The sequence below is a fragment of the Lepidochelys kempii genome, chromosome 5 (assembly GCF_965140285.1).
Source record: "Lepidochelys kempii isolate rLepKem1 chromosome 5, rLepKem1.hap1, whole genome shotgun sequence".
NCBI lineage: Eukaryota > Metazoa > Chordata > Testudines > Cheloniidae > Lepidochelys > Lepidochelys kempii.
Window position 1 is genome coordinate 38,881,504 of NC_136384.1, and position 27,629 is coordinate 38,909,132.

At 43.4% G+C, this 27,629-nt stretch overlaps 1 protein-coding gene across 1 annotated transcript in view; it reads right to left on the bottom strand.

The window, feature by feature from the left end:
• Positions 1-27,629, bottom strand: part of DEPDC1B (DEP domain containing 1B) — a 61,284-nt gene that overhangs the window by 15,352 nt on the left and 18,303 nt on the right. Inside the window, exons 3-7 of the mRNA XM_073346190.2 lie at positions 23,420-23,555; positions 10,196-10,323; positions 8,526-8,656; positions 7,327-7,374; positions 1,071-1,211 (exon numbers count right to left, since the gene is read on the bottom strand). Of these exons, the coding sequence (XP_073202291.1) occupies positions 1,071-1,211; positions 7,327-7,374; positions 8,526-8,656; positions 10,196-10,323; positions 23,420-23,555 (584 nt within the window). The remainder of the gene's footprint in view (positions 1-1,070; positions 1,212-7,326; positions 7,375-8,525; positions 8,657-10,195; positions 10,324-23,419; positions 23,556-27,629) is intronic.

The window sequence follows — 27,629 nt, forward strand, 5'->3', positions numbered from 1 at the left end:
AGAGGACTGGCCAGACACAGGTTGCACTCCACTCCGCTTCATGGGCTTGTCCTTTCTTAGGCCCAGGGAATGCCCTCTCTTGCACCGCTGCTTCTCAGGTTTGAAGCCTATTTATTCAGATATCCTTAGTAATAACAAGCTTTAACATTGGCTCCAGTACCATTATTTGTAGAAAACAATATTCCTAATAAACTTTTAAAAACACACTATACATTTCTGCCACAAGACAGAATTTTTCTTACGATACATAACCATTATATTTTACTACAGACCAGGTTCTCTTTAGAAGATGGAAATGCAACCTCCTCAATGTTACATATAGAACAAAGATTCTCCAAAGGCCAGCTACTGGAACATTGGTGTCTGTGCTCTTGGAGTAAAAACTTTCAGTACTGCCTACATCCTATTTTCAAAAGTGCATAAGTCACTTTTAACTGGAAGTGTGCAAAACTTTTTTCATTTCCACATAAACTTTGGTATAAGTGAAGTGGGGGGGGTTGTATTCTATTTGTGAAGAGTACTGCAGCTGTGAAATAAAACCCTGTCAGTGCTGTGTGAAGTGAAATACAATGTACAATGGAAGTAACACACACACACAAAAAGTGTGTGAAAGAACAGGGAAAGATTTTAATTGAATAGGATTTTTTAAGCAGAGACTTTAATACTAGCTAGTAAAAACATGCACAAATGTATACAGAGTGCACAGAGAGAAAGTCAATAATAAAACTTAAGAGCTGAGCCCCTTTTGACAATAAGATTTAGCTATCTAAGTCAGTCAGGCCTTGCAATGCTGAGTGGAGCCACACTTCAATACCCTTAAAAACCTGGTCCAAGGCCTTCAGCCTCGTAACACAACTTAAGGTATGTAACAATAGCACTGTGTTGTCTTAGTTTTCAAAATACATTTAAGTATTAGAATATTCTATTTATAGCTAAAGTGGAAGGAACACATAAAAAAATTTGAGAGACTTGTTAAATCTTTTTAAAAGTTAAGATAATTTGTGGCAATGGGGTGGAAAAGGCACAATTGTTCACAATTCTTCTATTTATTATATTACAAGCCAACTTACCTAACACACTGACGAAAACATCAAAAAGATGAAATGTGAGCAGAGGTTCCTTCATCTGGCCATAGTAGTCTGCTATTGTTTTGAAGACATCTCTTTCAAATCCTAAGTATGTAGGTTGCTTCAAATCTGAACAACTGGGCCCTAAGAGAGGAAATGAAACCACAAACAGGGTCACCTATTTTCATTTCTAGCCAATACAAGCAAAGTTTCAAAAGGGAAAAATTTAAATTAATTATTCAAAGTAGTAGTTACACAAACTGCAACTAATCGAGTGAAAACAGACATAATACATGAAAAAATACCCATACAGTTCTTACTGCCCTTAAAATGAGTCCACTCCTTGCTATTTACTGCTCTACACCAGGGGTTCTCAACATTTTTTTTTCTGAGGTGCTCCCAACATGCTATAAAAAACTCCATGGCCCTCCTGTGCCACAACAACTAGTTTTCTGCATATAAAAGCCAGGACTGACATTAGGGGGTATTGCCTGAGGCCCCCAGGAAGCTAAGTTGCTCAGGCTTCTTCTTCAGCCCCATGCGGTGGGACTTCAGCTTTCTGCCCTGGGCCCTAGTGAGTCTAACACTGGCCCTGCCTGGCAGACGCCTGCTCGCGGCCCTCCAGGGAGCCTCAGACACTGCTCTACACAATACCTTCTTTTAATCAAAGTATTACTCTCAAGTTTTACATCCCTTGGTTGAAATGCACTAGTACTAGAATGCTAGGCAATGAGAGATGAATGTTTGAAGTTGTTACTTAATTAGGTTTCGGATAGTATAAGCATTTATCTCCAAATACATGTTCATAGGAATATGAACCAGATGGCCAGTGCAGCTGCGGCCCTGTAAAAATCTCCCATGTATCTGCTCTATGCCAACAGGATAAAGCTCTCCGTTGACATAATTAAACCACCTCCAGCAAGCAGTCACTATGTTGGCAGGAGACACTCTCCTGTCACACCGTGTTCTTCGGTGTAACTTATGTCGCTCGGTGTGTGTTTTTTTTCACTCCTCTGAGCAACATAAAAGTTATACCAGCAAAAGTGCTGGTGTAGACATAGCTTACTAAGATCATTCTGGAATTGAAGGAAAGAGCAAGACATTAATCAGTATTATCTAACTGCAACTGATATGATTTTTATTTTCAAAATAAATTCATTAATAGCTGTTACCTATGTAAACGCACTCAGTAATTTCAGACACAAAAGTTAAAGCAGAGTTAATATTTGTACCTCTGCTGTGGTTTCCTCTCCCAGGCTTTTGCTGAGGACATATGCAGTTTCTGTCTGAACTTTCAGGTGCTACTACAGCCAACTAACTGAAATGGAGGGGGAAAAAATATCAGATTTAAGAAACAAAAACCCAAAAGTTGATATTTTCTTCACTAAATTTAGTTGGCTGTAGTAGTGCTTCTTGAACATACAAACAGGGACTGCTTATGACAGACTTCTGCAAAACTATGAGATTCAAAATGGCTTCTTAGTCTTTGCTAGGAAAAGGAACCACATCAGAGATAAAAATACCAATTCTGCTTTTAACGTTTTTTTATGAAGGTACTGAAACATCTAGATGGGTAATATTCAAACACATAGCAAAAATATTTTACTACAATAGGTAACATTCCCTGCTTTAAGATTCAATGTTTTGTTACTCTCCACAGCTAGAAACACTTTAGCCATCAGTACACACACATTCAAAGCAGCAGACTTTTCTAAGCCTTAGTTCTCAAACAGTGAATTGATAGACATTTATTTGATCCTTGATGGGTTACAACGACTATGTAATTACCACAGCTGTCACTACATTTGAACCTTGGACATATGTCATTCATATGAACGGTCAGCATCCTACATACTATTCATTTCAAAGCACCACTCTCAAAACAAGCTATTCTGCTTTCAAAAAAAATATATAAAAAAGGAAATGGCCCAACTTGATTATCATGCACACTGTGTAAAGAGTTGTCACTTTGGATGGGCTATCACCAGCAGGAGAGTGAATTTGTGTGGGGGGGTGGAGGGTGAGAAAACCTGGATTTGTGCTGGAAATGGCCCAACCTGATGATCACTTTAGATAAGCTATTACCAGCAGGACAGTGGGGTGGGAGGAGGTATTGTTTCATATTCTCTGTGTATATATAAAGTCTGCTGCAGTTTCCACGGTATGCATCCGATGAAGTGAGCTGTAGCTCACGAAAGCTCATGCTCAAATAAATTGGTTAGTCTCTAAAGTGCCACAAGTACTCCTTTTCTTTTTGCGAATACAGACTAACACGGCTGTTACTCTGCAACCTGTCATAAAAAAGATGGTCACCAAACTTCATGTATGGATTATAGACAGAGCTATAAAGCCATCCTGTAGCTCAGGTTGCCTAACACTTATCATAATTAAGGGTCTACCAAATTCATGGTCACGAAAATCACATCTCTGACCGTGAAATTTGGTCTCCCCTGTGAAATCCCAGCTCTGAAGGCAGAGTGTACAGCAGCGGCTGCTTGCCAGGCACCCAGCTCTGAAGGCAGCTCTGCCACCACCAGCAGTACAGAAGTAAGGGTGGCAATATCATAACATGCCACCCTTACCTCTGCACTGCTGCGGGCGGCGGCGCTGCCTTAAGAGTTGGGCACCTAGCCAGCAGCCACTGCTCTCCCACTGCCCATCTTCAGGCAGCCAGCAGCAGCGCAGAAGAGTAGCATGGTATGGTATTGCCACCCTTACTTCTGCGCTGCTGTTGCTGCTGGAGGCAGTGCTGCCTTCGGAGCTGGGCACCTACCCAGAGCTGCCGCTCTCCAACCGCCCAGCTCTGAAGGCAGCACAGAAGTTTCCATCTATGCCACTTTCTCTATTTATGCACCCTTTTAAAAAAAAACTTCCACAGTCCCACACACCGCTTTTTAGTTTCTGCCATCTCTCTGGAAGCAGCATGGATCCTGCAGAGCTCAGTGCAGTTAAAATGACCTTTGTTACTACAGGACACATGATTCTCCTGTCTTTGCAGAACTTGAATGAATACTACAACAACCGAGTATGCAATGAAGAAAATATGGAGATGTTCAAACACAACAATAACTGGATGCCGATGACCACAGTAAATAAAATGCCAGGTTGCTGACGGCATTCATGGAGCAGTTCCTCACATTGAATCGCTGCTTCTGAGACCAAGAAATGAGCACTGATTAGTGGAATCACATTGTAATGCAGGTTTGGGATGCAAAAGGCCACATTCCTGGATCTGCATGCTAAGCTCACTCCAGACCTCCACCGCAGGGACACCAAAATGAGAGCTGCGTTGACAGTGGAGAAGCAAAAGGTGATCACATTCTGGAAGCTTCCAATGCCAGATTGCTATCAGTCACAGGTCAATCGGTTTGGAGTTGGAAAATCCACACTGGAGGCTGTTGTCATCCAAGTGTATAGAGCTATGAAGTGTACGCTGCTGACAGGACTGTGACTTTCACAAATGTGCAGGAAATGGTAGATAAGATTTGCAGCTGTGGGGTTCTCAAACTGTGATGGGGCAATAGATGGCACACAAAGCCCTATTCTGGCATGAGCCCACCTTGCCAGCAAGCACATCAACAGAAAAGGATACCGTTTCTGTGGTTGTACAAAGACAAGTGAATCACCACGGACACTTATGTGATATCAATGTGAGCTGATCAGGGAAGGCACATGATGCTCACATCGCTAAGAATACAGAACTTTTCCAAAAGCTGCAAGCAGAGACATTCTTCCCTAGTAAGCACATTCACATTAGCAATGTTGAAATGTCAATAGTGATTCTGGGGGACCCAGTCTACTCCTTGCTTTCCTGTCTCATGAAGCCATACAAAGAATACCATGATAGCACCAGAGAAAGATTCAACAACCAGCTCAGCTAATGCAGAATGGCTATTGAATGTGTCTTTGGTAGACTGAAGGGTCAGTGGCATTGTTTACTCACTAGATTGGATCTCAGCAAGAGAAACATGATCAGCAGTATAGCTGCATGTTGAATACTGCTGCGAAGTGAAGGGGGGAGAGCTACCGCAAGGATGGAGGGGAGAGATGGACAAGCTGTCTGCAGAATTTGAATAGCCAGACACAAGGGTTATTAGAAGAGCCAACAGCTATACATCTGAGGGAGGCTTTAAAAAAACATTTTGTCAGCCACAATATAGAGTTGCGTGACACTTTTATGAAATAGTCTGTCTTGTAACGAAGCTTAAATACTGGTCGGTTATCGCCTCCCATTATCAAATTCTATAATGCGTCTATAATGCTTGGTATAAGCTAATATACAGTAAGTTTCCAAAAACAAAACTTTATTGTGTGCAAAAAACAGGCAACAAAATTAAAGTGCAAACATATAAGGTGCAAACCTTTAAGCAATGCTAACAGGATGAACCATACTTTAAAACCCCCAGTAAAAAAAACACAAGTAAACAATGAACATTTATGTTCATATACAAAAAAATTTCAGCATAAAGTATTGTGGCTGATCCTGGGATTTTCACAGTTGGTATATAGCTATGGTTCTCCTTGTTGTCTGCCGGCATGGAGTAGTAGGGGATAAGGATGTACACCATGCTGTCATCTTTTATGTTGGGTGTGATGGGAGCACCAACCATGATTTTGGAAAGGCTACTGAATACTGGATCTTTGGGCACATAGGTCAATAATGCTTTGCAACATCTGAGTTTGTTACCTGAACAAACCCATGATGTCCTGGTGCATTTCCAAATGCACTTCTCAGTCCTTTTTCCTCTCCTGCAACAATGGCTCTCTCCATTCTCAGTCCTTCTCCATGGTCAGGTCATAAGGCTCCTCCAAGCCGTGTTCATGGTCAGAGGCCACAGAGGAAGGGAGGATCTCACAGCACATACCCTTTCTTATTTGCTTCTCTAGCTTCCTGATACGGCTCAGATGTTCAGCTGGCAGAAAGGGGCTACCTAAAAAGAGTGGCTGTGAGGCAGGGATCTCCCTCACGTTCTTTGCAGTGAAGACTGATGCAAAGAATTCATTTAGCTTCTCTGCAATGGCTTTGTCTCCTTGATTGTCCAGTGGCTGCTCTAACTGTTTGGCAGGCTTCAGCTCCTGATGTCCTTAAAGCATTTTTTGCCATTAGCTTTTCTGTCTTTTGCTAGTTGTTCTTCAAATTCTTTTTTGGCCTGCCTAATTATAGTTTTACACTTGACTTGCCAGAGTTTATGCTATTTTCCTTAGTAGGATTTGACTTCCAATTTTTAAAGGATGCCTTTTGGTCTCTAACCACTCTTTTCTCTATTGTTTAGCCATGGAGCTTTTTTCTTTTCTTTTTGGTACTCATATTGTTTATTTGTTTGTTTTGATTTGGAGCATATATTTTCTTTTAGCCTCTTTTATGGTGTTTTTAAATAATTTCCATGCAGCTTACAGGCATTTCACTCTTGTGACTGTTCCCTTTAATTTCGAATTAACTAGCTTCTTCATTTTTGTGTAGTTCCCCCTTTTTTCTAAAGTTAAATGCTAGAGTGCTGGATTTCTTTGGCATTTTCCACCCTACAAGTATGTTAAATTTAATTACATTATGGTCACTATTACTGAGCGGTTCTACTACATTCACCTCTTGGACCAGAGGCTGTGCTCCAGTTAGGACCAAAACAAGAATTGCCTCTTCCCTTGTGGGTTCTAGGACTCGCTGCTCCAAGAAGCAGTCATTAACAGTGTCTAGAAATTTTATCTCTGCATCCCATCCTGACATGATATATACTCAGCCAATATAGGGATAGCTGAAATCCCCCATTATTATTGCGATTTCTGTTTCTGTAGCCTCCCTATTCTCCCTGTGCATTTCACAATCACCATCACGGTCAGTTTTGTTTGTTTTGAGGGTTTTTGTAACTTAATTTATTTTCACTCTAACTGCTGCTTTAATTTACATGGGGCTAAGCCATCCATAAATAACATGGTTCTTGAATATCAATATGCATAAACACCTGCTATAATAAAACTACATTTTTATAGCCACATGCCTACAAAAAGGTCATTGGACCATTTTACAGAGATTTGTCACAAATGAAAGCTAAATAGTTAAAAGCAAAACAGCTTCATATACTCCAGGAAATATGTTGCTTTGGCAAGAGTATTTACCAGATGACCCTAAAGATCTTTTCCATCTCTACTTTCTAGGATATGAATCAGAGGACATAATTCTGACCCTTTAAATAAAAAGGATTCGGTGAAGTGAGATAGGAGTTACTTCAATTTTGTTTTTATTAGAATTTGGTGATATACTTACAATTTGCTAGACACTTCATTGCTGACAGTACCCAGTGAGGTAGCTCTTCTTCTCAGAAAGGAGGTTGTGGAGAAGAGATGAGAATTTAAAACAGTTAACAGTCTGGCATAATACAAGAGAAGTTCAAAATCTTTCAGTAAATGTGGTTTAGATTACAGTTCTCCAACACCTTAAAATACTGCCAGTTGGGCTACTCCAAGGATACACTCTATCTTACATGCCACTGGCCAAATTTTATACTACTCCAATTTTATGGAGAAACATAGCAGTAAAGTAGTTTATGAAACAGTGGCAAACATCTAAATTTCAACTGAGACATTTCCCCTAGTACATATATAAAAATATATATTTTTAACAGTAATTTTAAAATATAAGGTTTGGCTGGAGTTTTCAGTCAAAAACAGGGAAATTGTGGAAGATTTAAGAATATACTGTCTTGATGCTTCAGAGACATTATAAGAATGTCAGAATGGCTATACTGGGTCAGACCAAAGGTCCATCTAGCCCAGTATCCTGTCTTCCAACAGTGGCCAGTGCCAGGTACTTCAGAGGGAAACCCAAGTTCTGTAGGGGGCTGATATGACAGTAGGAAAAGGCATAAACTCCTCTGACACCTAGAGTGAAGGGAGGAGAAGGATGAAGGAGCCCTGACCTTGTGTTAGTGAGAAAATCTTCCACCTTCACTCTCAAGTACCTTTGCATCTTGAAACCTTGAACTGCCTGTGGGTGGATCAGGGCAAAAAACAAAAACTGATTCACACTGGTAGGACTCTTCAAAGGCCATTAGTGGCTGACTTAAGCCTGGTCAACACTAGAAAAGATATACCAGTATAAAGACACTAGTTAGGGTTGTCTTTTTAATCAATATATTTATACTGGTATAAGCCCTAGCGTGGATGTAGTTACACTGATATAAAGGTGCCTTATATCAACATAGCCTATTTCGCTTCCTGAACTGGAATAATCAATACTAGTATAAGCACTTTTCTACAGGTATAAATGTGTCCACACTAGGGGAGGGATTTCCACTTTAATAATACAGGTGTAGTTAAAGGAAAAAACTTTCCAGTGTAGACAAGTCTTAAAAGACCCCAAGACAGCCAACAATACAGCCTTAAAAGAAAAAAAAAATAATTTAAAAGAACTATAATCAACATAGGAAGGCTTAAAAACATAATAAAAATCTCCAGCCCACTCACTTGTTTTGTCTTCCAAAATGACGATGCCCTGTTTATTGACATTGTACACATTGTGGATGATATGCTTTGGGTTCACAAGCTTTGTATCCAATACTTCATCCAGAGAATCCAGGCCCAAATCTTTTTGCAAGCTGTTAAAATAAATAAATAGTTTACATCATCTATATTAAAAAACAAACTGGGAACAATTCACTTGTTTAAATTAATTCCTTTCTGTTTGTTTTTGTCATCTTTGGGGTGTGGAAGCTTGAGGCAGTTTCAAGAACGTTATTTGATCATTAATATTTTCATGCTACACATTTCATTGATGTATATCCAGTTCATCTCATAAAAATAACATGCCATTTTAACAGTTTACACTATAAACATTATTGGTTAGGTTCCACCTGTGTTGTCAAACAGCCAGTGTATTTTTTAACCAGAGGAAAAAAATTATATATATATAAAATTCATACACACACACAAAATAGACAGCCCCCTACATTGTGCAGGATATTAATGTTGGATTGCCTATAATAATAATAGAATATAGATTAATAGATTACAAGGTCAGAAGGGACAATTGTGATCATCTAGTCTGAACTCCTATCTAACAAAGGCCATAGAACATCTCCAGAATCATTCCTTTTGAACTAGAGCACAAGTCCCCAAACTGTGAAGTGCACCCCCCTAGGGGGGTGCTAAGGAATGTTTAGGGGGCACAGCTGGGGACCGGGTCAGCCCCCACAGAGGGCAGGGAGGGAGCGCCATCCAGCTTTGCTCCTGGCCCCACACCTGGGGCCCGGCCCCCAGCCCCAGCCCCCTTACCTCTGTCCAACCCCAGCTGCCCCCCATCCCCTTGGCCCCGGATCCTGTGGGGCAGAGGGCGCAGACAGGTGTAAGTGGGGTGCACGGTAAAAAGTTTGGGGACTACTGAACTAGAACGTATCATTTTAAAAAGAAAAATCAAATACTGATTTTAACATAGCCAGTGATAGAGAATCCATCACAACCCTTGATAAACTGTTCCAATGATTAATTACCCTCATTGTTAAAATTTTACAGCTTATTTCTATATGTAGGAAGCTTGTAGAATTTTTTTCACCCAGCTGATCAGATCTTCCATTTCCTATGTCCTCAAACTAAACATTTGGGGGAGGGATAGCTCAATGGTTTGAGCATTGGCCTGCTAAACCCAGGGTTGTGAGTTCAGTCCTTGAGGGGACCATTTAGAGATCTGAGGCAAAAATTGGGGATTGGTCCTGCTTTGAGCAGGGGGTTGGGCTAGATGACCTCTTGAGGTCCTTTCTAACCCTGATATTCTATGATTGCACTTTTTATTAGTGATTTTTAGGATTTCATGTTCCCGGAAGAGCTGTTAGAATTTTACCATCGTGGAAAGAGAAGTGAGGAGAAAGATTTCACCACACTACACAAACACATACAGAAAAATTTGCTATATAGTATCATAGAAAGAGGAATTGTTAAAACTGCTAAATACAAAAGAGATTATTCACAAATCACAGGCTGATAGTCAAATAATAAGCAAGTCTAATTAGTTTAGCAAGTATACACCTAATGGCAGTATAGCAGTAAAGAATGGGCGAAATTATGAGAGGTAGCAGAGAAGGTGAGACTGTTGCCCACTATACACATTAGCGTAAAGGTGGAGGACTCACAAACACACTTACTGTGATAGCGTCATGGATTTCCATATCTCTTCTATATTTGCCTGTGTTAACTCTTGGCGGTGCACAAGTCTGCAAGCTGGTACTTCTCCTATTGCTATACTGTGACGTTTGAACCACATTTCAGAATTCTGGATTACAAAAAAAAAAAAAAAAAAAAGCACATTCCTTCACCTACCAATTTTTTCAATGATAAAATAGTATAGCACTTACACAGTGTAGCATGCTTCCTCTTCCAAGCACTTTATGAACAATAACAAATGCTCGTAAAATCCGTGAGCAGTAAGTATTATTTAGATTTTATAGATGGGAAGCATCTTTGCCTCAGTTAAGTGATTTGTCCAAAGCTGCAGAAGGAGCCCATGTCAGAGCAGTGCTTGCGGTCCCAGTTCAGAGCACCCTCCTGCACCCCAAACTCCTCATCCCCAGCCCCACCCCAGAGCCCATATCTCCAGCTGGAGCCCTCACCTCCCTGCTCCCGCACCCCAGCCTGGAGCCCCCTCCCGTACCCTGAACTCCTCATTTCTGGCCCAACCCCTGAGCCTGGACCCCTAATCAGAGCCCTCACTCCCTCTCACACTCCAACCCAAATTTTGTGAGCATTCATGGCCCGCCATACAATTTCTATTCCCAGATGTGGCCCTCGGGACAAAAAGTTTTCCCATCCCTTCTCTAGCATGTAAGTCACTCCCAAATTTGTCTGTGTGTGCTGCAGCCAGCCAGCCATAACTTGGCTTTTACCAGCCTCAAAGACTACCACGGGATTACCCCCACCACACTCCCAGATTTCCCCCCAGAAACCTATGTCCTGTACTATCCATCCTCTCCTGGACAGTACAAATATATTGAGCCCGTTATTCCATTAAGGGAATAATATGCACACAACTTGTTACCCCAAATAGAGTTGCCCAGCCCCTTCAACTTGAACTCACTGGTCAGGATCCCTCCCCACAGAATCCAATGGCTACTTGTTCTGTCTCTTCAGATGCAGTGAAGGTAATGGGTGGGGGGAGGGATGTCTGTCCCTTCTTTTTATAGTTTCAGTCCCCCAATTGAAAACATTTACAGCTGAGACCAAGGAGACAAAGAATCTAGGGGGAATGATATTAGCTACTGGTTTTTTTCACCTGCTTGAACTTCCTTTGTTTTCCCTCCCTGCTTGATGATGCTGTTTAGTACTTAAACGTAAATTAAGGCAAGTGCAAATTCCTTCCTTTGTTTAGGACAGACCTAACTTCTGCCTAGGAAAGCTGCGGGGTTTGGAACATCCATTAATAACATACAGGGGGATCTTATAACTTCACATACAACGTGGCCACACATATTTTACCAGGACAATACTGACCAGCAAACTATGAGTTTTCAAATGATACTTTACAAAGCATACTTTGTACAAAGATTATTACAATCATGTGTAAGGTTTATTCGATCATACATTTGCATTTAACAACAGCCTCTACCCTTTAAGAATTCCCAAAGAACAACCAGGTGAGAGAGTCATTCTCAGGTCTTATGTACACGGTACTAGCAAAGCACACTAGAGGGGTATGACTTGTGAAGCATTTGAATGTGTTTCAAACAGGACTATGTTAAAGCAAACTTGGTACCTTTTAGAGCAGGCCAGCAGGGTCTACATGGGGCAGCCCCTCTGATGCATTTTGCCATGCTGTGTAGACCAGTTCATGGTCTTCATCTTGCTTGGCTCTGTGCACGCTGATGCAATTTAAGTAGCAAGTCCTAGCAGGTGTAATGCAGACAGAAAACGAATGCAAATAGGTAAAACTGAGGAGACCCAGCAAAGCTAGTTCTTCACAAAAACTAGGATGCCAATAGTCATTTCTATCCTGACTGAAAGGATAGAACTGAAGCAGCAGAGAATGAAAGACTGTATGACCACCACACAGAGGTCACACTTTGAACCCAAGTGAAACAGTATGCACTGGTGGGAGTGTCAGGATACTGTATATTAATAATCAAAGCTAGCATGAAGGGAACAAATAGCAACTTTTCTTAATTACTAGGAGTTTTTCCTTTTTAGCCTAAAAGATGACAACTGCGTTGTATGGAGTGGTCTTTATTTTCACAGGTCTGGGCGGACGATTGACCTAAGACAGCTGCAGCAGCACAGGAGCCAGCAAACAGAGCTGTAAACAGGGGAGTTTGAGTGGGAGTTGGCAAGAGGAGTTTGTGGGGGGGGAAGACTAAGAGAGCCAGGCAGAGGAACAAACAGGGTAGTGAAGGGAGTGTGTGGTGGTCTGGCAGTGGTTTGGTGCTCGTTGGGGGTTTGTTTTGCTCTGGGTGGTGGTGTTTTGGTTTGGTTTGTGTTTCCTGGACTAACAGGACTTAGATGAGAAGGCTGTGACAGATACAGAGGCAGCAGTGGAAAACAAAATGAAGATGACTGCATGTGGAAGCTGCGGCATGTACATGATCCTGGAGGGGGTACCTAAAAAGAGTTTCATCTGCCACCTGATAGAGCTGATGGAAGAAAAGATCCGAGGATTGGAGAGGCAGGTGGAAACTCTGGTTGAGTTTAGAAGGGGGTTCGAGCGGATGATGAAGCAAAGACATGAGGAGGCTGAAGTGAAAAACTCAGATTTGCAGATGGAAGCAGGACCAAAGAACGCTGAGGAGAGACTGCTGGGAGGCATATGACTAAGAGAACCAGGCAGCGGAAAAGACGGGCTAGTGAAGGAGAAATAGAGCTCAGGAACAGGTTTGCGGAGCTGAAAAATGAAGAAGGGGCACAGTAGGTGGTCACTGAAGGTGAGAGGGCAAGGAAGAAGAGAAGAGCAGCTACTCCTAAAGGAAGAGGGGAGGAGTCAATGGAGATAACACCAAATATGAGCCCCAGGAGGATACAGCATGGGTTGCAGAGGATTGCAAGGGACAATAGGAATCAAGAGGACTTGCAGCCAGAGGGAACAGGGGATAGACCGAAGAATCGCACCATCACCAGGAAAAGGCAGGTCTACATGATTGGAGACTCCTTACTTAGAAGGATAGACAGGCCTGTAACAAGAGCGGATCCAGAGAACAGAAGGGTGTGCTGTCTGCTGGGTGCCAAGATATGGGATGTGGACCTGAGGCTGAAGAGGATCCGAACGGGAGTGGGAAAGAATCCACTGATTGTCCTTCATGTGGGAACAATATGATACGGCTAGATTCTCGCTGGAAGTATCAAGGGAGAGTATGCCAGACTGGGGAAGACGCTTAAGGAAATCGAGGCTCAGGTGATCTTCAGTGGGACTCTGCCTGTTCCTAGAGAAGGGCAACAAAGGTGTGACAAGATTATGATGATCAACAGATGGCTCAGGCAGTGTGCTATAAGGAGGGCTTTGGGGTGTATGGCCACTGGGAAGCATTCATGGACAGAGGACTGTTCTCTCGGGATGGACTTCATCTGAGCAGGGAGGGAAATAGACTTCTAGGATGGAGGCTGGCACAACTGATTAAGAGAGCTTTAAACTAGGAATTTGCGGGAGATGGTTGGGAGATGTCCAGGTAATCTCCACGCCGGATTTTAGCATTGAGAGGGAAGAAAACAAAGTAAGAAAGGATACAGCCGTGGGTAGGAGAATGGACATAAGGAGGAAGGGTAGTGTAGATACCAGTCTAATAGGTCATACTGGCTGTAGAATGACTGTGCCTAATCGGGTAAAGAATGTGAACGAGGCCAAACAGCAAAAATTAAGATGTTTGTACACGAATGTGAGGAGCCTAGGTAACAAAATGGAGGAACGAGAGCTATTGGTGCCAGAAGTGAAACCAGATATAAGGATAACAGAAACATGGTGGAACAGTAGTCATGACTGGAGTACAGGTATTGAAGGGTATGTGCTGTTTAGGAAAGACAGAAATAAAGGCAAAGGTGGTGGAGTTGCATTGTATATCAATGAGGTAGACTGTAAAGAAATAAGAAGTGATGGAATGGATACAAAAAATCACATTGGGGAAAAAAGCTACTAGAGCATCCCCTAGGATAGTGCTTGGGGTGTGCTATAGACCACCGGGATCCAATTTGGATAAGGATAGAGCCCTCTTTAATGTTTTCAATGAAGTAAATACTAATGGGAATTGTGTGATCATGGGAGACTTTAACTTCTCAGATATAGACTGGAGGAAAAGTGCTAGTAATAATAATAGGGCTCAGATTTTCCTGGATGCGATAGCTGATGGATTCCTTCACCAAGTAGTTGCTGAACCAACAAGAGGGGATGCCATTTTAGATTTGCGTTTGGTGAGTAGTGAGGACCTCATAGAAGAAATGGTTGTAGGGGACAACCTTGGTTCGAGTGATCATAAGCTAATTCAGTTCAAACTAAATGGAAGGATAAACAAAAATAGATCTGTGACTATGGTTTTTGATTTCAAAAGGGCTAACTTTAAAAAATTAAGGAACTTAGTTAGGGAAGTGGATTGGACTGAAGATTTGTGGCTCTAAAGGTAGAGGACGCCTTGGATTACTTTAAATCAAAGCTGCAGAAGCTATCAGAAGCCTGCATCCCAAGAAAGGGGGAAAAATTCATAGGCAGGAGTTGTAGACCAAGCTGGATGAGCAAGCATCTCAGAGAGGTGATTAAGAAAAAGCAGAAAGCCTACGAGGCGTGGAAGATGAGGGGGATCAGCAAGGAAAGCTACCTTATTGAGGTCAGAATATGTAGGGATAAAGTGAAAAAGGCAAAAAGCCATGTACATTTGGACCTTGCAAAGGGAATTAAAAGCAATAGTAAAAGGTTTTATAGCCATATAAATAAGAAGAATACAAAGAAAGAGGAAGTGGGACCGCTAAACACTAAGGATGGAGTGGAGGTTAAGGATAATCTAGGCATGGCCTAATATTTAACAAATACTTTACCTCAGTCTTTAACGAGGCTAATGAGGAGTTTAGGGATAATAGTAGGACGACAAATGGGAATGAGGATATGCAGGTAGATATTACCACATCCAAACTCGAACAGCTTAATGGGACTAAATCAGGGGGCCCAGATAATCTTCCTCCAAGAATATTAAAGGAACTGGCACATGAAATTGCAAGCCCATTAGCAAGAATCTGTAAACTCAGGGGTTGTGCCGTATGACTGGAGAATTGCTAACATAGTTCCTATTTTTAAGAAAGGGAAAAAAAGTGATTCAGGTAACTACAGGCCTGTTAGTTTGACATCTGTAGTATGCAAGGTCTTGGAAAAAATTTTGAAGGAGAAAGTAGTTAAGGACATTGAGGTCAATGGCAATTGAGACAAAATACAACATGGTTTTACAAAAGGTAGATCGTACCAAACCAACCTCATCTCTTTCTTTGAGAAGGAAACAGATTTTTTAGACAAAAGAAATGCAGTGGATCTAATTTACCTTGATTTCAGTAAGGCACTTGATATGGTTCCACATGGGGAATTATTAGCTAAACTGGAAAAGATAGGGATCAATATGAAAATTGAAAGGTGGATAAGGAATTGGTTAAAGGGGAGACTACAATGGGTCCGACTGAAAGGTGAACTGTCAGGCTGGAGGGAGGTTACTAGTGGAGTTCCTCAGGGATCGGTTTTGGGACCAATCTTATTTAATCTTTTTATTACTGACCTTGGCACAAAAAGTGGGAATGTGCTAATAAAGATTGCGGATGACACGAAGCTGGGAGGCATTGCCAATATAGAGAGATATCATACAGGAAGATTTGGATGACCTTGTAAACTGGAGTAATAGTAATAGGATGAAATTTAATAGTGAAAAGTGCAAGGTCATGCATTTACGGATTAATAACAAGAATTTTTGTTATAAACTGGGGATGCATCACTTGCAGGTAACAGAGGAAGAGAAGGACCTCGAGTATTGGTTGATCACAGGATGACTATGAGCCGCCATGTGATATGGCTGTGAAAAAAGCTAATGCGTTCTTCGGATGAATCAGGCGAGGTATTTCCAGTAGAGATAAGGTGGTGTTTGTACCGTTAGACAAGGCACTGGTGAGACCTCATTGTTAGGATATAGATATTCAGGCCTGTCTGTAAAGGCCTATACCCTAAGAATTTAGGTGTATTCTTATCACTTTAGCTAGTTATAGAGGTATAAGAGAAAGAATCAAAATCACTGTCTGCCGGTGTAAGGTCCTTCTCTTACTGTGACAGTCTGAGGCCCTGTGCTTAGGCTAAGATCTTTGGCTAAGCAACAGAAGCAGCCATAAGCTGGGAAGCGACCGGTCACATCCTCACATTCCAAACTAGTCATATTGAAATAAGGTGCTATTGGGCTGTTAGGAATACAATCCTGTCCTGATAATGCCTATCGCCTCCAGAGAAAGGGAAGTGCCTAGAAAATGTAAAAGGAAACTTAGTTTGATAGCATCCTGTCTGGCAAGAACTCACTTATCAATAGCTGGGATGTGAAATACTCACTTCTGTATTGTTTTGTCATTATAGTTCCCACTTTGCTATTGCTTATTTGCATGGTCTCTGTCTGGTTCTGTGATTGTTTCTGCCTGCTGTATAATTAATTTTGCAGGATGTAAACTAATTAAGATGGTGGGATATAATTGGTTACATAATCATGTTACAGTATGTCAGGATTGGTTAGTTAAATTTCAGGAAAATGATTGGTTAAGGTATAGCTAAGCAGAACTCAAGTTTTACTATATAGTCTGCAGTCAATCAGGAAGTGGGTGGGTGTGTGAAATGGGAACAGGGAATGGGGGTTGGGAAATTGGAATCATGTTTAGCTAAGGGCCGGAATGGGAACAGGGACACAGGTAAGGCTCTGTGGTGTCAGAGCTGGGAAGAGGGACACTAAGGAAGGAAACTTGAATCATGCTTGCTGGAAGTTCACCCCAATAAACATCAAATTGTTTGCACCTTTGGACTTTGGGTATTGTGGCTCTCTGTTCCTGCGAGAAGGACCAGGGAAGTAAGTGGGTGAAGGAATAAGCCCCCTAACACTCACCTGGAATATTGTGTGCAGTTCTGGTCTCCCATGTTTAAGAAGGATAAATTCAAACTGGAACAAGCACAGAGAAGGGCTACTAGGATGATCTGAGGAATGGAAAACCTGTCTTATGAAAGGAGACTCAAAGAGCTTGGCTTGTTTAGCCTAACCAAAAGAAGGCTGTGGGGAGATATGATTGCTCTCTATAAATATATCAGAGGGATAAATACCAGGGAGGGAGAGGAATTATTTAAGCTCAGTACCAATGTCGACACAAGAACAAATGGATATAAACTGGACATTGGGAAGTTTAGACTTGAAATTAGATGAAGGTTTCTAACCATCAGAGGAGTGAAGTTCTGGAACAGCCTTCCAAGGGGAGAAGTGGAGGCAAAAGACCTATCTGGCTTCAAGACTAAGCTTGATAAGTTTATGGAGGGGATGGTATGACGGGATAGCCTAATTTTGGCAATTAATTGATCTTTGACTATTAGCAGTAAATATGCCCAATGGCTTGTGATGGGACACTAGATAGGGTGGGATCTGAGTTCAAAGAATTCTTTCCTGGGTGTCTGGTTGTTGAGTCTTGCCCACATGCTCAGGGTTTAGCTGATCACCATATTTGGGGTTAGGAAAGAATTTTCCTCCAGGGCAGATTGGCAGAGGCGCTGGGGGTTTTTCGCCTTCCTCTGCAGTGTGGGGCACAGGTCACTTACAGGAGCCATTGGCCATTATCTTTGAAAACTCATGGCGATCAGGAGAGGTCCCGGACGACTGGAAAAAGGCTAATGTAGTGCCCATCTTTAAAAAAGAGAAGGAGGAGGGTCCTGGGAACTACAGGCCAGTCAGCCTCACCTCAGTCCCTGGAAAAATCATGGAGCAGGTCCTCAAGGAATCAATTCTGAAGCACTTGGAGGAGAGGAAAGTGATCAGGAACAGTCAGCATGGATTCACCAAGGGAAAGGCATGCCTGACTAATCTAATTGCCTTCTATGACGAGATAACTGGCTCTGTGGATGAGGGGAAAGTGGTGGACATGTTGTTCCTTGACTTTAGCAAAGCTTTTGACACTGTCTCCCACAGTATTCTTGCCAGCAAGTTAAAGAAGTATGGGCTGGATGAATGGACTATAAGGTGGATGGAAAGCTGGCTAGATAGTCGGGCTCAACGGGTAGTGATCAATGGCTCCATGTCTAGTTGGCAGCCGGTATCAAGTGGAGCGCCCCAAGGGTCGGTCCTGGAGCCGGTTTTGTTCAATATCTTCATAAATGATCTGGAGAATGGTGTGGATTGCACCCTCAGCAAGTTTGCAGATGACACTAAACTGGGAGGAGAGGTAGATACGCTGGAGGGTAGGGATAGGATACAGAGGGACCTAGACAAATTGGAGGATTGGGCCAAAAGAAATGTGATGAGGTTCAACAAGGACAAGTGCAGAGTCCTGCACTTAGGACAGAAGAATCCCATGCACCACTACAGACTAGGGACCAAATGGCTAGGCAGCAGTTCTGCAGAAAAGGACCTAGGGGTTACAGTGGACGAGAAGTTTGATATGAGTCAACGGTGTGCCCTTGTTGCCAAGAAGGCCAATGGCATTTTGGGATGTATACGTAGGGGCATTGCCAGCAGATCGAGGGACGTGATCGTTCCCCTCTATTTGACACTGGTGAGGCCTCATCTGGAGTACTGTGTCCAGTTTTGGGCCCCACACTACAAGAAGGATGTGGAAAAATTGGAAAGAATCCAGCGGAGGGCAACAAAAATGATTAGGGGACTGGAACACATGAGTTATGAGGAGAGGCTGAGGGAACTGGGGATGTTTAGTCTACGGAAGAGAAGAATGAGGGGGGATTTGATAGCTGCTTTCAACTACCTGAAAGGGGGTTCCAAAGAGGATGGATCTAGACTGTTCTCAGTGGTGGCAGATGACAGAACAAGGAGTAATGGTCTCAAGTTGCACTGGGGGAGATTTAGGTTGGATTAGGAAAAGCTTTTTCACTAGGAGGGTGGTGAAACACTGGAATGGGTTACCTAGGGAGGTGGTGAAATCTCCTTCCTTAGAGGTTTTCAAGGTCAGGCTTGACAAAGCCCTGGCTGGGATGATTTAACTGGGAATTGGTCCTGCTTCGAGCAGGGGGTTGGACTAGATGACCTTCTGGGGTCCCTTCCAACCCTGATATTCTACGATTCTATGATTCTCTGTACCTTAAAGTCTTTAAACCACGAGTTGAAGACTTCAGTAGCTCAGACATAGGTCAGGGGTTTGTTACAGGAGTGGGTGGGTGAGATTCTGTGGCCTGTGTTGTGCAGGAGGCCAGAGCAGACGATCATAATGGTCCCTTCTGACCTTAAAGTCTATGAGTCTCACATAGTTCAGTAATGAATGAGTTTATCTGATTAGGTACATCAGAGGGTGATGCTGCATGCACTGACCTTGCTAATCTGCCACCCTCCCTGCTTCACAATACATCTCCCACCCACTACAGAAGTTCCAAATGGATGTGCCTTTTCCTCTTGTGCCTCAAGATTTTTTTGGTAGTTCTTTAAAAAGGAATTAAACTGAAGATGCTATCATCCTGTCACTGCATTCAAGAGCAACTGGCATGCCTGTCCTGTCTTTCTTTAAGGAACAGGCGGATATAGCTTGTTTCATTGATATTAGCTTATTTGAGTGACTGCTGACATTTGAAGGGGAATGAGGAGCAGAACTTGAAAAGTTGGCAGTCCTACTCTGCATAAATCCAAAAACTGTAACCAAGTTAAGCCATGTTACTGACTAACAGCAGAAGGAACTCCCTCTAGCCCCTGATTAGAAGAATGGTGAGTAAAAAACATGGCCTCAATAGCATGGGTTAAGGTATTATTTCTCAAAATGAAAGGTGCACCCTAATGGAAGAAAGGCAGTAGGTAGGGCAGCGGACTGAGGGGGGAGGAGGCAGGGTGCAGCAGTGTGTGCATAGACCTCTCAATGGCTCTCCACCGTCTTAAAGATTAATTTTATATTATATATATATATAAAAATAAAAAAAAGGTGTAGCTATAAATGGTTGCAAAGAAAACCTTCGAAGGATAAGTCTACACTGCAGCTGGGAGGTTTAATTCCCAGCTCGGGAAGATTTACAGACACTAGTTCTGCTCGAGCTAGCATGCCAAAAATAGCCGTGTGGCCACAGCAGCTCAGGCTAGCCACCCAAGTACATACCTAGGATCTCAAGCAGGGCTGTGCTTGGGCAGCTAGCCTGTACCGCCATGCCCATACTGCATTGGTTGAACTCTATTAGCTTTTTGGCTATGTTTGCACTGCAGCTGGGAGTTGTAATTTCCAGCTTGAGTAGATGTACACCTGCCAACTCTGCCCAAGCTAACATGCTAAAAGTAGCAGAGATCTCTGACTATGTTTACGAAATCCTGAAACAATTGCTCTGCGGCCTGAACTGTGCCATTAATTTCAAGGGATGATAACTTAGATGCCAACGACAGTTGAAATATCAACAGTGTTAACAATTTCACTGATCAAAACATGTAAGAAAGACATTATCATATTATCAAAATCTGCACCTATTTCCAAAGTGTGCATGGGGAGTGTGTGCTTGCGCAAACACACAGGATTAGCCCAGAGGAGGGTTGGAGACATGAAGATGCATAAAGTAAAATGCTCAGGCCTTTAAACAACATATGTCAGGGATGCAAGCTAGAGCACAATTGGTTTCATGTTTATGATGTGGAGCCTGGGAGGCAGTTTGGGAAATGCTGGGATCAGGTAAGGATTAAAACAGAGAGATCCTCCAAGTTCACACAGCAAAACAATCCAACACAACTGCTCTCTATAGCTGCAGCATATTTTACTCCTGGGGGAATTCTGTGCCAAAAAATTAAAAATTCTGTGCACAACATTTTAAAATTCTGGAAAATTCTGCATATTTTATTTCTCAAAATAACACAATATAATCACTCCAGTTTCAATTATTTTGGTATTTTATTTCAAAATACCTGTCAATAAGTATGTCAACAAAACAGACAACAGGAACAAAGATTCCCTCAGGAGCAGAGAGTTAAAGAAACCCCTACAACAACCCAGTTCCAATTGGAGTTGCTGGAGAGAGCAGTGTGGGGCCCCCAGAGCCCAGACACCTGCACTCCCATTCCCCCCAGAGCCCATAGAATCATAGAATATCAGGGTTGGAAGGGACCCCAGAAGGTCATCTAGTCCAACCCCCTGCTCAAAGCAGGACCAATTCCCAGTTAAATCATCCCAGCCAGGGCTTTGTCAAGCCTGACCTTAAAAACCTCTAAGGAAGGAGATTCTACCACCTCCCTAGGTAACGCATTCCAGTGTTTCACCACCCTCTTAGTGAAAAAGTTTTTCCTAATATCCAATCTAAACCTCCCCCACTGCAACTTGAGACCATTACTCCTCGTTCTGTCATCTGCTACCATTGAGAACAGTCTAGAGCCATCCTCTTTGGAACCCCCTTTCAGGTAGTTGAAAGCAGCTATCAAATCCCCCCTCATTCTTCTCTTCTGCAGACTAAACAATCCCAGCTCCCTCAGCCTCTCCTCATAACTCATGTGTTCCAGTCCCCTAATCATTTTTGTTGCCCTTCGCTGGACTCTCTCCAATTTATCCACATCCTTCTTGAAGTGTGGGGCCCAAAACTGGACACAGTACTCCAGATGAGGCCTCACCAATGTCGAATAGAGGGGAACGATCACGTCCCTCGATCTGCTCGCTATGCCCCTACTTATACATCCCAAAATGCCATTGGCCTTCTTGGCAACAAGGGCACACTGCTGACTCATATCCAGCTTCTCGTCCACTGTCACCCCTAGGTCCTTTTCCGCAGAACTGCTGCCTAGCCATTCAGTCCCTAGTCTGTAGCTGTGCATTGGGTTCTTCCGTCCTAAGTGCAGGACCCTGCACTTTTCCTTATTGAACCTCATCAGATTCCTTTTGGCCCAATCTTCCAATTGGTCTAGGTCCTTCTGTATCCTATCCCTCCCCTCCAGCGTATCTACCACTCCTCCCAGCTGCAGGGCAGTCCCCGGCCCAGAAACCAGGACACCCAGAGCCTTTACTCCTCCCCCACTTCTTTACTGTCCCGCCAGAGGACATGGTGTGGTGTGGCCTGGCCCTGACCTTCCTCACCCTTTGTCAGAGCTGGCTGGGTCTCCCGGGCCCTCTCCTGTCCCTGGGAGAATGAGGACCAAAGAGCGTGCAGCCTCCAGCCCAGCCAGTCTGGGCGCTCTGCTCACTGCGAGCTGGGCTACGTGTAGTCCAGTGGCCCCTAGTGGCGGCCAGAAATTCTGCGAGGAAAACAGGCAATTCTGCATTCCACAGTGGTGCAGAATTCCTCCATGAGTAACATTTATTGTGAGCAACTATGTGGAAGCCATAAAAACTGTAGCTTTATAAGAGTTTTAAAAAACCAGTATGGTCGCGCAACCTTCAAGTGAAACAATCATGCGATACAATTCCAACAAAATGACCATTTTATCCTGGAATGAAGCAAATTTGTTGTTGTTTTACAATACATTAGCACATTAGTTAAATGTCAAATATATAGATTCATACATTCCAAGGCCAGAAGAGACCATTGTGTCCTGTATAACACAGGCCATAGAACATCCACAAAATAATTCCTAGCTTATCATTTAGAAAAAAATCTACTCTTTATTTTAAAATTGTCAGTGATAGATAATCCACCATGACCCTTGGTAAATTGTTAAAATGGTTAATTACTCTCACTATTAAAAATGTATGCCATATTTCCAGTCTGAATTTGTCCAGTTTCAATGTCCAGCCATTAGATCGTGTTGTACCTTTCTCTGCTAGACTGCAGAGCCCATTATTAACTATTTGTTTCTGATGTAGATACTTATGGACTCACCCTTCTTTGTTAAGCTAAAAGATTGAGCTCTTTAAGTCTATCACTATAAGGCATGTTTTCTACTCCTTTAATCATTCTTGTAGCTCTTCTCTGAACCCTCTCAAATTTATGAATTTATCCTTTAAATTATGTACTTGGTAAATTCTGTAATGTAATTTGTGAACATAAAAATAATCAAATGAGAAAGCAACCCATTTGAGAGAGAAAATCAAAACAACCAATGAACTATAATTAAAAATGAAAGAACAATGACTTCCTTTAAGCAAAAACTCAACATAACAAAAATCTATTTCTTTCAATTTTTCTACAGCCAAACACTATACATCAAAAAAGAAAAGATTGTTAGTTTATTTTATCCCTTCCCATTACCTATTTTCCCTTCAGAATATCAAATATTTTAGAAACTGGAAACAAGAAATCTTACCATCATGAAAGGCTTCACTGGGATGTGTTCTTGGGAAGTGCCTGCTTCAGGAACATTCCAGTCTGGAAATTTAATTACTTCCTTTCTATATGGAGGCCTTGTTGGATATGGTTTCAGTGGTGAGGAAGGAGGAAACCTAAATAACATTAAAGATAACACTTCAAAAAAAAAAAAGCTTCTAAATATTGTGCAATTTTATATTTACTATTTTCAACCTGTGTCTTTCTACATTACTTGATATGTGGGTGCACATATATACATCTAGTATGTCTGAATACTTCTCCACATTAGGAGATGTTGATCCTGCTAGGAAAGGTTTAAGTGGATTCTGCTTTCTTACTGAATCAGGTGGGTTGTCACTCATTTGCACCTCTTAGATTACATCTTCACTGAAGAGATAATTTGGGCTCCTTGGATGTTATCCCTCAGATCCTTCTCATTCACATACAGAACACTTTCTCTCTAGGTTAGTGGTTCTTTCATCACGAGCTAGCTGGCTATCTGAGGCTATAGCAGGGGTTCTCAAACTGGGGGTCAAGACCCCTCAGGCGGTTACAAGGTTCTTACCTGGATAGTCGCGAGCTGTTAGCCTCCACCCAAACCCCGCTTTGCCTCCAGCATTTATAATGGTGTTAAATATATTAAAAAAAAACATTTTTAATTGATGGGAGGGTTGTACTCAGAGGCTTGCTATGTGAAAGGGGTCACCAGTAAAAAATGTTTGAGAATCACTGGTCTATAATCTAAAACCCAAGTAAAGATTTCACGTGAGCTGGTAACCCATTCCCTTTGCAGTGAGAACACAACGCAAGTCATTTGAATGCTGACAGTCCTCCAATGATTTCCCAAATCCCTCTCTGTGTTCCCAGAAGGAAAGACAAGTTTTTCCACAATTCACTGGGAAACAATCAATCATACAGCAGTACAAAGAACCATGGATTATGTTTCCACTGATACACACAGTTCAACGAAGCACCAGTCAGAACATGGTAACTCAAGTGTGACCTTGCAGTGGCTGCTCACACCTGAGCTAGGGTAACCCAGGTGCTCAGATGCAGCTGCTGATCACCTAAGTTCCCTCTAAGCTGCACAGCTGTGTAGCAGCCTACTAAGCACTGTGCAGGCACTCAGGGCTGCAGTGGGGAGAGATGTCGCGGCGGGGAGAGGCGCCCCTCCTCCGGCCCCAACCCAGCCTGGCCAGTACCAGGTTTATGATGGTGCCAGGCCCACGCTCAGCAGGGGCCCCACTGGCCTGGCCCTCCACTTCACTTGTGCTGTGGCCCTGAGGCCGCAGCGCTGACTCCTCTCCTCTCCTCTCCGGCCCCTCTCCTGCACTCCTCTAGGACTGCCAGCCGGGGAAGCGTGGCCCCTCCCCTGGCCCCAACCCAGCCCAGAACTGCCACAGATGGAGAAGAGGCACCCCCACCCAGCCCCAGCCCAAACCTGCTGCGAACAGGGAAAAGGCACCCCAACTCAGCCGAACCCCGGACCTGCCACATCCAGAGGAGAGGCGCCTATCCCATGGCCCCAGCCCCGGAGCTGCTGCAGCAGAGAGAGGTGCCTCTCCCCTCCAGCCCAGGTGCTGCTGTGGTGGGAGAGAAAGGTAGGGGGAGTCCTCTCTCCCTGCTGTAGCCCCAGGTACACCAACCCCTCAACCCCAGCCCTACCCCAGAGCCCTCACCCCCTCCTGCACCCCAACCCTCTGCCTCAGCCCTGAGCCCCCTCTCACACTCCGAACCCCTCAGTCCCACCCCTGCCTCATAAATTTTGTTATGTGCACGAATATGGAGGTGATGTGGAGCCACATCCAGCCCTTCAGACATTTTAATCTGGCCCTCAAACTCCTGCCAGGATCTGTGCTATGCTGTGGCTCCACACAGCTCACAGAAGCAGCGGCATGTTCCCCTTCCAGCTCCTATGCATAGGGTCAGACAAGGGGCTCTGCAGCTCCCATTGGTTGGGAACCATGGCCAATGGGAGCTGCAGTGGTAGTGCCTGTGGACGGGGCAGTGTGCAGAGCCACCTGGCTGCACCTCCGCAACGGAGCTGGTGAGGGGACATGCCGCTGCTTCTGGGAGCTGCTTGAGGTAAACACTGCCTGGAGCCTGCACCCCGACCCCCTGCCTTGGATTCCCCTCCCTCCCTCTAAACCCCTTGGTCCCAGCCCAGAGCACCCTCCTGTACCCCCAACGCCTCATTCCCAGCCCCACCCCAGAGCCTGTACCGCCAGCCAGAGCCCTCACCCCACCTCCATACCCCAACCACCTGCCCCAGCCAGGAGCCCCCTCCCACACCCTGAACTCCTCATTTCTGGCCCCACCCCAGAGCCTGCACCCCCAGCTAGAGCCCTCAGCCTCTCAACCCCCAATTTCATAAGCATTCATGGCCCACCATACAATTTCCAAACCCAGATGTGGCCCTCGGGCCAAAATGTTTGCCCACCCCTGCTATAGTGTATGCACTTTGTTTTACGGCAGCTTGGGAAAGGTTCCTGCCTGTCCAGTCTTGATGTGTTTTACTTTCAAAAACCAAATAAAAATGTATTATTTTTCTTTAATCAAGTCAACTGTATGATTTACCGCTTGTGTCACAATCATACAACTGAACAATGAGCTACTCATAACATCTGGAAATCTGAATTTTAAAAAGGCTTGTTACAGTAATGATTAAATAAATCAAATCTTAAAACATGAAATTCATGTAAAAAGAGAGAAGAGCCTAGGAGGTAAGACTAGTTCTCTGTGGAGGGCTTTCTCCTGAAGGTAGAAGAGCTGGAGAAACTTGAAGTGTTCAGGAAGAAAGTCTAGATTCCAACTCCTTCTGGGTAAGCAGAAGGAAAGCTGTAGCTAATACGAAAAAGCGATCCAATAATTGTGAACTGTGATGTGGTATAAACAAATCCCACACTGGGCAATACAGGGTTAATGAGCTAATATGGGTTTAGGTAGCCCCATCCCACCACACCTGTAAGAAATGTCAGATTTGGAGGAACTTAAAAGGGAAAGACATAGTATTGTTGGTGGCAGACCAGAAAGGAGAGCAGAACCCCAGTCTCCAGCTCCTGGAGAGAGGGTTGACTGAAGGCAAGAGCTTTTCAGATGACCACTGCCCAGCAGCACCACCCTGGAAGAAGAGAGGGCTTGATGCTGATCCACCTACTTGAGGGGACTATTTTCCCTATATTAATCTATGGGACCACAGCTTAACAGGAACATGTTTAGTAAGGTGCTCTTTCTTCAGGCTGTGGGATTATTCATTTGTGTTTCTTTTTTGTGTTCATTGACAACCCTGGAAGGAGGCAGACTGTCTAGGGCTCAGCCAGAGGCCAAGTCCCTTACGACTAGACTAGTGTGATGGAATGCCCAGCACTGCAGAACAGTGGCCTTGGTGAGTGCATGGGGACTAAATTAGCTGTTACCACTCAAGAAAGAGATCTTGGAGTCATTGTGGATAGTTCTCTGAAAACATCACTCAATGAGCAGCGGTAGTCAAAAAGCAAACAGAATGTTCGGAATTATTAAGAAAGGGATATAGATAATAGGACAGAAAATATCATGTTACCTCTATATAAATCCATGGTATGTCCACATCTTGAATACTGTGTGCAGATGTGGTCACCCCATCTCAAAAAAGATATATTGGAATTGGAAAAGGTTCAGAAAAGGGCAACAAAAGTGATTAGGGGTATGGAACAGCTGCCATTTGAGGAGAGATTAATAAGATTGGGACTTTTCAGCTTGGAAAAGAGATGACTAAGGGGGGATAGGATTGAGGTCTATAAAATCATGACTGGTGTGGAGAAAATAAATAAGGAAGTGTTATTTACACTCCTTCTCATAACACAAGAACTAGGGGTCACCAAATGAAATGAATAGGCAGCAGGTTTAAAACAAATAAAAGGAAGTATTTCTTCACTCAGCACACAGTCAACCTGTGGAACTCCTTTCCAGAGGATGTTGTGAAGGCCAACACTATAACAGGGTTCAAAAAAGAACTAGACAAATTCATGGAGGATAGATCCATCAATGGCTATTTGCCAGGCTGGGCAGGGATGATGTCCCTAGCCTCTGTTTGCCAGAAGCTGGGAATGGACGACAGATCACTTGAGGATTACCTGTTCTGTTCATTCCCTCTGGGGTACCTGGCATTAGCCACTGTCGGAAGAGAGGATAGTGGGCTAGAGGGACCTTTGGTTTGACCCACTATTGCC